At 42.8% G+C, this 14,312-nt stretch overlaps 1 protein-coding gene across 1 annotated transcript in view; it reads left to right on the top strand.

Annotated features, from left to right (window-relative positions):
- The window catches only part of QTRT1 (queuine tRNA-ribosyltransferase catalytic subunit 1), a 232,031-nt gene that overhangs the window by 130,306 nt on the left and 87,413 nt on the right, over positions 1-14,312 (top strand). Inside the window, exon 8 of the mRNA XM_085600680.1 lies at positions 9,949-10,058. Coding sequence (XP_085456806.1) covers positions 9,949-10,058 — 110 coding nt within the window. The remainder of the gene's footprint in view (positions 1-9,948; positions 10,059-14,312) is intronic.

Raw genomic sequence — 14,312 nt, 5'->3', positions numbered from 1 at the left:
ACCAGCGTACGTACCTCCCTGTCATGTCACATTTTGAAAACAAGTGTTTTTAGTGACGAACCTCAGAAGATCACAGCTTTACATTTTTCTCAGGGATCGGTTACAGCATCTGTTAATTTGTTGCACTTTTACATATTTGTTGTTTCATATAATCCCTCAATTTGTTCTAGCGAATTCTCTAAATCCCTAGGAAGATCAAAAGATTTAAGACTTTTGTTTGTATTTGCATGAAAGACCTCCTACTTTCTCGCCACAGATTGGCCCTCGGAGCATTCTTACTCGCCTGCCTCGTGAGCAGCCTGCAGAAAACGCCTGCGGGTGGAAACCTTTGAGGTGCGCGCATTACCGAACAGAAACATGCTAATGATTTTTTTTTTTTTACCTTGCCGCGCAATGAAGCTGGAACAAACACCAAAAGCGAAGACTAGAAGTGTACACCTCTCGACCTTACCACATAAAGTTAAGAAAGATTTCGCTTGGCCAGACTTTATTTATTGAATATCTTTCTACCTAAGTTCACTCGGTCCACATTCACTGAAATGAAAAAGATACGGTCACAAGACCCTTCTTCAGCATCCATCTCATCTCATCCTACCCAAGACAGGCCATAGCGCCTTGGAGGGGAGCTAAGTGCTTTTCAGCGCTGGCAGTAACACTTCTATCTGATAAAATAGTACGTGATAGCCAGCACTAGGAATCAGCGAACACTTAAGAAAACTCCTAAACAAACAAGCATTGGCATAGCCAATAGGTCTCGCTTTTGGGACCTTATAAGTATTTAGTTATGCAGCACAATATACTTGGTGCAATAACATCAACTGTTGCATGGCTAAACACTTATAAGGTCCCAAAGGCGAGATCTATTGGCTATGCCAATGCTTGTTTTGCAATATGCCTAGCTGTGGATTTTGGGCCCTAGATCAGCCGGCACCTAGGGAAACCCAGCAAACCTATACATTTTTGGAAATTAGACACACACCGGAATCCAGGATGGGGTCACTTGTGTGGCTCTCACAAGGTTATGTTACCCAGAATACATTGCAAACCTCAAACTTTGTAAAAAATAAACATTTTGCCTCACATTTCTGTGATGGAAAGTTCTGAAATCTGCAGGGAGCCACCAACTTCCACCTTGCCAGCATTCCCTCTAGTTCCCTGATAAAAGTGGTACCAGCCATGTGTCGGAAGGCCTAGTGCCTACAACAGGAAATCGCCCAAAACGTACAATGGAGATTTCAAAATTATCGGTCACAAAAAGACCTGGTTTTGTGAAGGCTTCTCTTACAAGAGAATATGCTGGTCTTATAGGAAGATTGTTGGTACACTGAACTGATCCTGGTCAAGTGTCCACTGGTCAGCTATGAACTCCCACTTCCTGCACCCTTTCTCCCAGCAAATATACAACTGTGTATACATCTTTCACTCCCTTCTGCGTGCCTATTTTAACTGAGACTATTTTCCCCTTTCAGTTCCAGGAAAAGCATTTCTATAAATAGCCTGTTTTCCTCAATCAGGCTTGGGTGCTCACCTTCCTACCAGAGCCTTCAAGTTATGAGAATGCCGTGTTCACTTCCTGTTTACTCTGTTTCCCTGCTGCAGCACAGCTTTCTAGAGTGTTCATAGAACTCTCCTTCCTGCATGCCATGGTAGAAAGATGCCTTTCTGATATGCTTTCTCCAGTTGCTAGTTGGTCCTGTGTGGCAATCCCACAACGCATTGTGTGTCGCAGAGTGAGGCCTGAATCACCCTTGAAAGCTCACTTCTTGCCCACCCTAGGTTTGCCGTGTGTCATAAGTGCATGTGCCAGCATACGGACTCAGACCAGTGTGATCTAGTGAGTGCGTGAGCATATACACAACTGAGTATGTACTATTTTCTTCTGTCGCTGACACTGTTGCTTGGTAGGAGATTGACTGGGCCTCCCATGCGTGTTTAGCTGCTTCCTCTTGTACATGGTGCCTCAGAGTCCTTCCTGTAGCTTTTGTACACGTTGTAACGACTTGCGTTGTAATAACTGCGATGTAACGTACTGTGATGTAACTGATCGCGTTGTAACGTCACATATTCACTCAGTGCATGCCATCCCAAAAACCCACAAAATCAGGCTGCAACAGAACCCTACCCATATTGGGTTAGCGCACTTGGAGACTGCCACCATTTCCCTTACATTGTCACAATACTCTTTAGTGCAGCTGTGCAACCTGTGGGACACTTCTTGTTTGCTTTTTATCGAATGTCAGGAGCAGAGCATACTACCTTAGTATCCGCTGCCATCTTCATACTAACCTTTACCCACTCCATGCACTTTTTTACTGAGCGTATTGGACATATTTAACTTGACAACAACTAGTTTAGGGGAATTGTTGGGTTTCACGGATTCTCAAAAGGATTACACAGGGACAATCCATTAGCATAGCTGTGGGTGTGTGGGAGGCTGAATTTGTCAGGGACCAGATGTTTCACAGCCCAGTCGTGCACCACGCAATGCAAAGTTAAGGGTCTTTGAGACACAGTTATCACCAGTCCAAGGGTTGGCAGAGCTTACACACCCGCAGCCTAATTGTGCCTAGTGTCAAATGTGAGTAGCTCATTTAGTTTTACATTTTGGGGTTTGTACATTTATTTTTCCACTATAAAATGCAGGGCTACAGATACCAGAATGCAAAGTGAAATTCAGGACCGGATAACGTGCTAACACCTGATGTGGTGCACTTGAGAGATTTGGCCTGCAGCACTCCACCTTGGCAGTGGAGCACAGTACAGCTATGCGGGCCACACACCCCATGCTAGTTCAAGCTTTGCCTACAATTAATCCATATCCTGCTGCTTGTGGAAGTGGGTGGACAGAACTCTCGAGTTATTTTATGGCGAGTAGACCCCCCCCCCCCCCGTCATGGTTCAAAACTAAAACTCCTTCGAAGAAAACAGCTGGCAATGTCCAAACCCAGTACTAGGTTGGAGGAGCATGTATACTTCTGCACACTACAGCACCAAAGGTACAAATCACTGCCCAGCGCAAAATGACACTCGGCGGCACAGAACTGCACTCTTGTGTGTTGCAAGCAAATGTAGAAGGGAAAGCACACTAGAGGGCTGTGTCAGTCTCGCTAAACAAACACACCCTGGCCACCACAGAGGCTGGTGTGCTTGTTGACTCAACTGGTCACCTTATCACCAATGACTTTGATTGACATCGTTTTGTTTGACTTAGCTGAGTGTAAGAGAGACACTTGCCCTTGAATGCTTGATAACTTTGCTTGCCTGCCATAAACCTTGTGCACTCCGCTGTATTAAGGGTGCATAGAGCTATTTGCGTAGTTGCCATGGTACCCAATATCTTGTATGACGCCGTAGCCAATAGCTCTTTGCACGTGTTGATTGTTGTGCCTATACTTGCAAGAAATCAATATGACGTTGAATAGAAGGCCAAGATTGACTGAAGATGACTTATGTAACATGGTTGTTTGGAGAAGCTGAGATTGTGAACCATTTGAGGTATGAAATTGTTGAGGGTGGTGATAGACTTTAACTAATACATGAATGTGTTTAGGATTGTGCTAGCCAGCCCTACCTCTTTCGTTGTATCCTGGGAAATGTAGTCACATGTTTCTAATCAGACAGGCCATTAAATTATAGAGAAGAACCAAAACAGCGCTGTATTAGTTAATGACATTTCACACAGGCCAACATGAGCTCTAGATGATGGTGCCAACTTTTCACTCCTAGTTGGGCTGCTGCTGTTGTTGGGGGTCAGTCTTTCTTGAAATCTGTGGTTAAATTCCTAGTGATGGCTAGGGGAGGATAGAAAAATGGACCTTATTAAAGCTAACTCAGTCTTCTACAAGTGGAACGTCTTCTGTTCCCTAAATATATAGCAACTTGATACCTAATGTATGACATGGAAATTCATGTTAGCACCAACTTAGCTCTGGCCAGTTCCATGCAGTCAGTTAAATTATGCATCCTAGTTTTAAAAACATTAATTTCAGCTGTAAGTGCTAGATGTCATGAATCTGTTCCATGCGGTCACCAATTCTCACTGTACAAAATCCTTAGTTATGGTAGAGAGTGAACATCTTTACTTCATATAGTAATGTTTCTTATATTCTGTAAACAAGCAGGATCCCTGCCGAAGCTGGAACACTGCTTTTTTATACTTCAAAAAGAGATGTCTCGAAAAGACCGCCAAATATTTGGAGCATCTCTAACCTTTAAAATCATTAGAGGGCATACAATTACTTGATTTGAGAAACATGACATTCTGATGCTTGGCAGCTCACAACACCTTTAAAATGCCTGTCCAGTTTCAAACAATGTTAATTTTTCAGTGTGAGGTAAAATATCCAATTTCGAACTGATGCTTTGCAAAACATCTTTGGGGTGAGAACTACCCACCTCTTTTGAAGATTTGTTAACCCTACATACCAGTGTTCCTGGTCCAACACGCTTTAATATGTGCGCTTTGCTAAAATTTTACAGAAAAATGTATTTAGAAGGGTCCCAAACCTTTGTTAAAATAGATTTTAACACCTATTCTTTCTTGAGAAAATATTGCTAATCCAATGTGCTTTCAAATGCCATTTTATCAATAATAAACTCAAAACCCCTTGGGCACTAACTCTAAAACGTCTCTGTGAAGTTGCTTTTATGTTCTGTTCTGTTTTGGGTTGTGTTTAATGCTCATTGTGCTTTAAAATGTACCACTTGCTGCAATATTTAATGTAAAATCCTTCCCTAATAGACCCCTGTCAAAGTGCATTTTAACGATTTTCAGTTTTGACTTATTTGACTATTTGGGCATATGAGATCAAAAAATGAAAAGATGTCAGGTTTGCTACTAATTCATTGGTAAGGGTCTTCGTGGGATTCGGAGCCGACTTGTAACCTGCCAATGCAATGTTGCTGTGAAGCTATCTTTTTTTTATAGGTTCTTCAAGACTAAAGAAAGAGATTTGTCTAGGCATGCGTAACAAAATCCAAATAGATGATGCCCTCAAACCTGCACAACAACCATATCTATCTTTAAAAAGGAGCAAAGAAACCGCATCTGTGAAGAAATAGCAGGTGCTTGTAATAAAAAAGAATGTCCAGAATGATCCAGTAAAACACGAAGAAGACATTTTCTTTGGAATATAGGCCCTATTTCCCTGCACATATTAAAAGGCATGTACACATTGTAACACGCATTATAAATAGTTATGTGAATAATGGATTATGGCGCAAAAAATAGGCTTGTTGGGGGAATCTAAATATTATGTGGATGTGCTGATACGGGCTGTAAAGTCAGATATGTCTCAGCATTGTCATTTCATAGGAAAGTGTCTTATTGCCAGTCTTGTGTCCTTGGAAGAGGGCCACACATCCATGACATTGGTTTGGGCTAAACACCGAATGTGAAACCAAATCGGTGAGCCTTCAACATGATAGTAGAATTTAAGCTTCATAACCCAGCATCAGTACTAATGTTGAGATGTCTAGGGCAATTTGAGTCATTTTGAGTATCTAGTGTACCACCATTTTGCATAAATCTTGAACGCTCGAGTAATGCCAACCAATACGCTTTAAAGTGCACCATTTCCAAAAACAGTTTCTAATGATTTCTTGGGGACGGTGACCCCTATAAAATTGTCTTAAATTCTAATGCAATGCGCTTTAAAATGCTTCTTTCACTACTAATTTACCAAAGATCTATGGGCGAGAACTTTAACAGCACTCTCTAAAATTTCATTTAAATAAAAAGTACCATGTGCTGTTTGTATCTTTTCCCAAAAACCCTTTGGGTGAGTTACTATGACCATCCATACATTTGTTTTTAAAACTTATCAGGCTTTAATGTATGGCCAAGTGTGACCAAACAGTTTCCAGTTCATACTGAAGCAATAAATCCACCTTTATCAGACCAGCATTGATTATTTAAAGACCACACTGATCTATATCCCAACCACACCTCTGAGTTGACCTCTCATTGTGGCCATGTTGCAATGGTTCCTAGTGCACTGAGGGCAATTCTGAAATGTCTATAGCTAGAGCGGTGGAGGCTTCTGATTGCAGCCATACTGGTCTGAATTACATACATCCAGTGAGCCTCTCTTGCTGCCACTGACCGGCTCATCATAGCCTAGTATTACAGGACTTCGAGCTGGAACTAAGGTAACATCACTGAAAATGAAGATAAAATTAAATTAGTTTGAGAATTTATGAAGCAGTCATTCATCAATACAGGTCTCTTGGTGCCAAACAACTAGTGATGAAGTTTGAGAACACTGTGCACAGACAGAGAGGAAAGGAATGCTTTCAAATCTCTCCTAAAAGATAGTTTAGAAGAAATGCCTTTTAAGTGGAGACGCAAGTTATTCAAGAGGTGCGCCCAGGCAAGGAGCGGTCTATCACAAAGGAAAGCCTCACCCTCGGCAAAGAGAGCATTTGACTAATGGAGCCTATAGATTTGGCTGGAGACGAATGGGAGGGACACAAACAATAGAAAATTCAGTGGCTGATTAAAAAAAAAAAAAAAAAAAGACCCTGTACCTAATGCAGAGGGTTTTGAAAAGAATACCTTGTTTGACTGGAAGCCATTTGCTGAGCTTACTGGCCACACAGTGAAAGGGCCTTCTCGAACAAAACTCCCAAAGATTTCTCTGTGGGTGCTGCACATGGAGAGGAGTGTGCCACAGGGTGGGCATCCAACAGTCTGTGCAGGTCCCACAAAGTAATATCTCTGATTTACTAGCATTAGGCTTCAAATAGTTGCATGACATCCGGTTTCAAAGGTTTAGAGTCCAGCAGAAGAGGGGGCGAGAGATTCGAGGCTGGGCTAGCATTAAACTTCGAATAGTTACCTGACATCCAAGTCCAGCAATTGAAGAGGGAGCGGAAGAGTTGAGACTCGTGATAATTTGTGTGATTGCCATAGAAAATAGCTGTGCAAGGAAAGGAATGGAGTAGGAAGATCAAAGGATTGACATAATGTTAACAAGCATTTACAATGCAATAGGTCTCGCGTTACTGAAAGTTTGAGCTATTAGCGTTGCATTATTATTAGCAACGCCAATAGCTCAAAGATTCAGTAATGCGAGACCTATTGCATTCCAAATTCGTGTTAGTTTATGTAAATGGGTAGGTCGGTTACTGCCTTAACACAGAGATCCTTTCACTCTGCTCTGTCACCGTGCTCTTCCCGGCATCTGCATCCCTCGATGCAGGTCTACTTTATTTGAATGACTCGGTATACAATTGTTGTAAAACAACGTGCTCAATAAGGTAGTTCATACACTCTCTCTCCCTCTCACCCATCCCCTCAGTTTCTTCCTTGTCCCTCCAGTATCTCTCTATGAGTCTGTTTCATATTTGCCACCTTCTTTCTGCATCTCGCGCTTCAGCTATATATGTCACCTCAGACCTCCACCCTCTTCCCCTCCCTGTGAGGCACACACGCACCACTGCCCGAGCAACACGTACATCCTGCGGATGTCAGTGCTGAGAAGTGGAAAGAGAAGAGGCCTGTGCGAACCTGGGAGCCTAGTATGGACCAGACATGTGTGGGGATGAATGGCTTCCTGGAGGCTAATGTACTGAACAGAGACCAGAGCATCCCCAACGAATGACAACCCAAAACCACGCCCGCCCTTAGCCAGGATAGGCTGCAACAGCAGACCTCAGCCGTGTCAGAGCGTTCTGTGAATCAAAAGAGGATTGTGATTGGTCAGATAGTGGTTGTAGTAGGCAACGTGATAGTGTGTGTTGGATAGCAAGATCATTATATTTCAGTTTGTAAAAAGAACTAGCTCTTTGTACTTGTTGTGTAGTTCACATACAGCACTTAGAGAAGGCAGAAACGCGATAAAAAGCGCTGTATAAAAGAAGTTATTTTTTTAATAAATGAAAAAGTACTGCTGCACTCTACAACACACAAAATAATCTCATAACAGGCGCTTAATGGGTAATAAATAACCTACAGTGTCTCTCTTGCGGTCTGTACCAGTTCAAAACTGATGGGGCAGTGGAAGGTGTAACCCTGAGAGCCATACTGCATGCTAGGAAGAAAACACCCGTGGTCTGCCTCCTATTCTGGATAACTGGTCCCACCCAGTACTGCTATCAGTCACCAACAACACCCTTCGAATGAAAACCTCAAGCAACAGATCACACTGTGTGTATGTGATAGCCACATTCTCTTTCATTGGTGGGAACCAATGAGCCAGATGGCTAAAGGCTGACTAGAGTCAATATAAGCATTTGCAATGCAATGGGTCCGCATTTACGCAAGTTTAAGCTATTGGCGTTGTAAATGACAATGCATTTTATTTATGTTTTAAAAACCAAAGCACAAATAAAAGGCATTGTCATTTACAATTGCTTAACCCCTTCGCCGCGGCACAAATTCCGCCGCGGCGCTGGGAGGGTGCGGGGAAGGGCGGCGCAGCCATGCTCATGACGGAACCACGCCGTCATGAGTCACGGGCGAGCTGTGCTCATGACGGCGTGGTTCCGTCATGACTCCGCCCACTTGCATTGATCGCCCGCACAGGCGGGGAATCAGTGCCGCGTGGGCGGAGCGGCCGCCAACGGCCGCAGCATGACGGAACCACTCCGTCATGAGCACACGGCGCCCGTGGCTCATGACGGAGTGGTTCCGTCATGAGCAGGGAACGGGTTAAACTCACGTAAATGCGAGACCTATAGCATCACAGACAAGGTTAGGGAGGGGGCGGACAAGGCATGGACAATGGGAGGGACGGTGGAGGGTAAAGAAGGCACGACAGCTGGAGGGATGGCGGGGGGGGTAAAGAAGGCAGAGACAACAGGAGGGAGGGTGGGGTTGTAAAGATGGTACCAAATCAAGTCGTGCCTGCAGTAAGAGAAACTGCATAAAGAAAATAGTGCTCACAGTCTAAATAACACGTACTGTTTAACAACCGAAGTAAAGGGGGCACTCGCCATGGGATGTGACAAATTAAGAGGAGGCGGTACTAAGGAGGGACTAACAATCCTATTTACAAATCAGAAGGTTGCATTTAGGACAGACATTGACACTAGTCGATCGCAAATATGAGCAGGAAGTGGGCGGGGCTTCTGGTCCTTACTCCACCACAGCAGATTGCCAGAGCAGTGCATGCGCGCTGGCTTAGGTTCGACCTAAAAAGCATAGGAGAGAGGGATCCCACAGAATATGGTAAAAGGAGGAGAGCAGAAAGGGTGGATGAACCTGATAGCACATCGAATTTCAGTGGCTCTCCCTGTCCCCTCTTTTGCATGATCTAATCAAGGGGAGCTCCACGATTTGAGCAGAGAAGCATCGCCCCACAAGCCCCAGAGCTGAAAAATAAAATGGTAATAACTTTTATTTATTACCATTTTATTTTTCAGCAACCTGTGACCCGTCTCGAACTAAGTGTCAGGGCTGGGCTATAGCTACTGAGTGGCAGCAGCAGAGAGCTGTGCGCTTTAAAATGTGCTTGTCTCTTTGGCTGCTCGTCTTGAAACGGCCAGCTAGACATGCACATTTTAACATTTTCTAACCTAGCTGTCTCAGTCATCTGGGTTAGAGAAAGTGCAGGCCTCCAGTGCTCTTAGAAGCTCTAAGAGAGCCTGCTCAATCCAATCCTGCCTCTGCTCTCATGCTGTGAGAGCAGTGCCAGGATTGGGTAGTGCAGTTTCCCGGTCGAAAGTTGGTTGTGCCCTCCCCCTGCCTCAGCAACCTCGGTACAAGCCAGCCGCCACTGCATCGAATCCTCAGTCACAGCGACCGTTTAACCAAAATAAACTTAGTGGCTTAATGCTTACCATGTGTTTCTTTTTCCAGTTTCTGAACAGCAGGTTTATTTACCATTACTTTGTAGTTGGATGTACATCACAGAGCAGTGCATGGATGAGATTGCATGTTGCTTTGCTGAGCCCTGTTCAATTTCTGATCTGTGTTTGTGTCTTTTGTGTTTTGTATCGGTATAGCGGTTCGGCTCAGCCTTGGTCCCATGGGGCGCTCTGCAGCTAAAGCACAAGCAGTATGCCAAAGACTTCCAGCCCATCGACAAGAACTGTAGCTGCCCAACGTGCAAAAGGTACAGAATTTCCACAACACACAAGACTGTTGAGGACAGTGAGGAAACTAGGCACCATTCTTTATTGCTTCTATCTGTAAATGTTTGTCACCGCCAAGACCAGTGGCTGGTAAGAAGAAAATCGCCCTGAACCTACTCTACCATTGGAATTAAATGCATCGTTCACCAGAATTATGTTGTTTCCGTAAACTGTGGAAAATGATTCTCTGCATGACATCGTATCGTCCCTGTGAAACCTGTCCTTTTAAACAAGTGATGTTTGTGCACTATAAGTTGCCAAACCTAATATCTGTTGATACATAATGGGTAATCGCGCACTGTGGCTCATTAATGCTTGGAAGTCTGCAATTTCAGTCTCCAACTTTATTACAGTCTAGTTGTGACATTAGCAGTCACTCCTAATAAGAAAATGACAGTGTACTGTATTGTAATGCTTCATTACAGTTAAATTGTGACATCACGATGCCTCTGGCCAAAACCAATAGACAATGCAAATGCCAGGTCACTGAGCAGAATTACATCTTTTGTTTAATCTTTTTTTTTTTTTATATCTCTTGCCTATTTTTACAGATAAGGTATCATTTGCCATAGAATGTTTATTTATTGCACTGCTGGATTTCATTACAAGAAATCTGAACTTATTCTACACGTTACCACACATACTGAATTACAGTCGCTTTAACTGCTTTAAATATGTTTTTGCAACCAATTATTTGAAGCTTTTCACAGTACACATTTATTTTATGGATTTGCACCTGTAGTATCTCTTTCAGAATAAAGCACACAAGAGCATGCATTTGAAATAAGTTTGGGGAAGTGTGATCCTGTATATTAAGGAATATACTATACGTTTTAAAAGAACTCCCCTTTCAGCTTTGTTCTTCTTTTTAGTCACAGAGCTTCTCGGTGACTCTCAGTATGCTTATAATGTACAGTTGAGAATACTTTGTCCCATATATAATGCCATTTAAACGCTCCTGTAAAATGATCATGTTAATCGGGACTGAGTGAATGAAAACTATATTGATATTTTTTTTAATCATTTGTGCTATTTGATGCAGGAGATTATTTCCCCTTGAGAACATGGGAGCATTTGAGCAACAAACACATGGTGACTTCTTCATGTGACTCAAGATTGGAAATTAATTTATTTCATTTGTATGAGGTGGTTTGTGGATGAGTTGTAAAAGTGCCTTATCCTCCATGCTCCCATGAAAGGTAGTTTGATGGGTACTGGTGGTAAGTCAGTGTCTGGATTCTGAGTGTGCCTGTCAGCCGTGAATGTGGTATCGGATTAGATTGCTCTGTGGGCTTTTAGAACTTCTTCCCGGTTGTAGTATAAGAGGATTTGTTCAGGGGACTGCTTTACTGGGGAGAGGCCTCTCTTAAGGACTTTGTTGTCTCTTAAAGTATTTGCTGAATCTCTAAGCGGGAACATGTTTACTGCGTTTTTAGGTCTCGCCTGACCCAGCGCATGCGCTGGTCTGGCGAGACTTCTTGAGAGGGCTCCAAAAAGTGCTACCAGGCCAGCCTAGAGCTACAGTGCATGTGCGCGGGCGCACGCGCCGCGCTTTACCGCGATTACTTTCACTTTCACGGCCGCTTGGCATAGCCAATAGGTCTCGCTTTTGGGACATTATAAATATTGTGTTATGCAACTGTTGCATGGCTAAACACTTATAAGGTCCCAAAGGCGAGACCTATTGGCTATGCCAATGCTTGTTTCCCTTGCCACCCAAGTGGGTTCTATTTCTGACTGGGTGCTCGACAGGGTTGAAATGCATTTTCTTACGCATCTAAAGTTTAGGCTTTCGTTTCTCACAAGACGACCTGAGATTGGCGGCTCGTGAGAAGCTGACAGCATAGAAAGTCCTGTGAGCACATCTTGCCACATCAGGAAATTTTTTACTTTTTTGAGTGGGTGGTAATTCTTACTTAACCTTGAATTAGTGAGTTTGTGGTCTTCTTTTACGAGTAGCTCATATTGTGCAGAGAACATTTCCTTTCCCTCAGTCATCAAATAGGGGCTGGGTTGTTTCCAATAGTGTGTATGTGTACTTGGTATGCATGTGGCCAAGGACAGTATTTGAATGACATCCTAGCATAGGTAGTGAAGGAATCTAATTCTTTACATAGTGTACTAAAACGAGGTACCTGTGTAAAGAGTCCAAACAACCCTTATTGGTTTACAGAAATGATAACACTAAATGCTCTCTTTTGTGGTAGTCTGGGAGAGCAGTTTAGGCTTATCGGAGGGTAATGCTAAGCATGTGTTGTGCGCACAGAGGCAATAAATTAGACACACACTCAAATAAATCCGAGACCAATTTAGAAAAATAACTTGGATTTTTATATACATTTTTATGCCCAGGTATGATGTGTACGGTCTGTTCACAGAATTAAAGGCTCTTCAATTGATCACAAATGGCCCCTGTCCCTAAACTCTGTATAGCAGACTTCACTCTTCAAGATCTAGTTTCATCTGCCACCCTATACAAATCTCTCCAAATTTCCAACGCTTGATTCTATGGCACCACGATATAGTGATGCAAGACAGAACACAATGAAAACAACACTACATGATGTATGAACGCAAACCACAATTAATAGTTAGAATTCCCAGTCCCATCAATTGACAACAGGTCAAAAACAAGGTTTAACTAGGTAACAGTATTAAAATTCCCTGCAAATAGTGGTTAATTCTTATATGAAGCATAAATGAAGCACTGAGAGTTTCCAATAAATGCATTTAATGCAAGGACCACTAAACGTCATTATGGTTCTTGCCCATTGACACAGGCAGCACAGAATGTAATCGATGGTAGGGGTGAGAACGAGGGAATAAAACAAAGACGAGAGGAGACAGAAATGAAAAAGATAATGGAAAGCATGATCCAAAGTGGCAGCCTTTTTTTCCCCTGATGCGAGGTTTCAGCCATTAAACACTGCTCTATATGTATTCCTAGTCTTCCCACATGTAATCTGTTCATATGCATGGGTTGGAGTTCTCAGCTCCGATCTGCTGCAGAGTTGTACATCAAGGCAGTTAATCAGGGAGCTGTCAGTCAAAAATGGTTATTGGATATGGGCCATAACATCCTCTTAAAGGCAGTTTGTTTTGTCGGGCAGACCGGATTGTGATCCAAACCAATTCAGAACGATGAAAATGAGCATAAGATCAAGATATGGCACCCCTAAAAGCACAACTGTGCCTCACAGGGTGGTTTTGGAATTGTGTTAGATCAGCCGACTGCACATGTTCACAGTGTTCAGCACCATTCTCCGAAAGGCAATTGCTACCGACAGAGGTATTAATCAGAGGTATTAATCTATACTTATTTATAATTTAAAAAAAATAACGTTTAACCACGATTTACTCTCAGCAGAACCTAAAAAAAAAATTTAAAAAGCAGGTGCCAAAATGGCCACCACATTGGTAATGTATTGGTAATACGCAGGGCCGGCCATTTTAGAATGTGTTTCCTAGTGCAAAAGAAATATTCCAAGAATGCCGTCAATCGGTTGGTATGTTTCATGAATCATGCGTTGTGGCACACCAGTGTCTGTGTAGGACTTTTTAATTTAGTGCTAGAATATGGCAGACAGCCATTTTAGAATGGTTAATAAAAAAAGGAAAAAATTAAGTGTGCAGCAGGACAAAAAAAGGACGCAAGAGGCCCGAATTCATGTATGCTCACCATGGCTAGTATTCATGCATGCTCACCATGCATGCTTTTGCACATTTAGATCCAGGCTTATTGGCTTTCCAAATGCTTGTTTCTATTATTAACCAGCACACTAATTCAGATACAGTGGAATGGCATTTTTCTATTTACTGCTTAACTAAGTTCGTTACTCATTTCGGGGAAGAAAAAGAGATCGCGGATTAAACACATAGGAAGCTCACAAAATACAGAATGAACAAGCATTGGCCACGCAGCCGTGAAAGTGACATGGCCGCGCGGCTGTGAAAGTGATCGCGATCAAAGACAGATGGTGGCTGAAAACCCACACACTAAAAGTCTCGCCAGCCCAGCGCATGCGTTGGGTCAGGCGAGACCTAAAAAGGACTTTTCTACAGGCAGCTATTTTGTTTTTTGTTTTTTATGTAATAGGTTTTATAAAATTAATGAACTTGATGGCTGCTGCTGGTGTTGAGATGTGGTGACGACACTTAAGTGTTTTTCCATTATAATGGGTAGCTTGGTATAGAATGTCATCCCTCCCTAGAATAGCACATCCTTCTGACACTCC

This window comes from Triturus cristatus, chromosome 4_2, assembly GCF_964204655.1.
Source record: "Triturus cristatus chromosome 4_2, aTriCri1.1, whole genome shotgun sequence".
In the NCBI taxonomy this organism is placed as follows: domain Eukaryota; kingdom Metazoa; phylum Chordata; class Amphibia; order Caudata; family Salamandridae; genus Triturus; species Triturus cristatus.
Note: the sequence above shows the minus strand (reverse complement) of the source record. Positions and strands in the feature narration are given on the sequence as shown.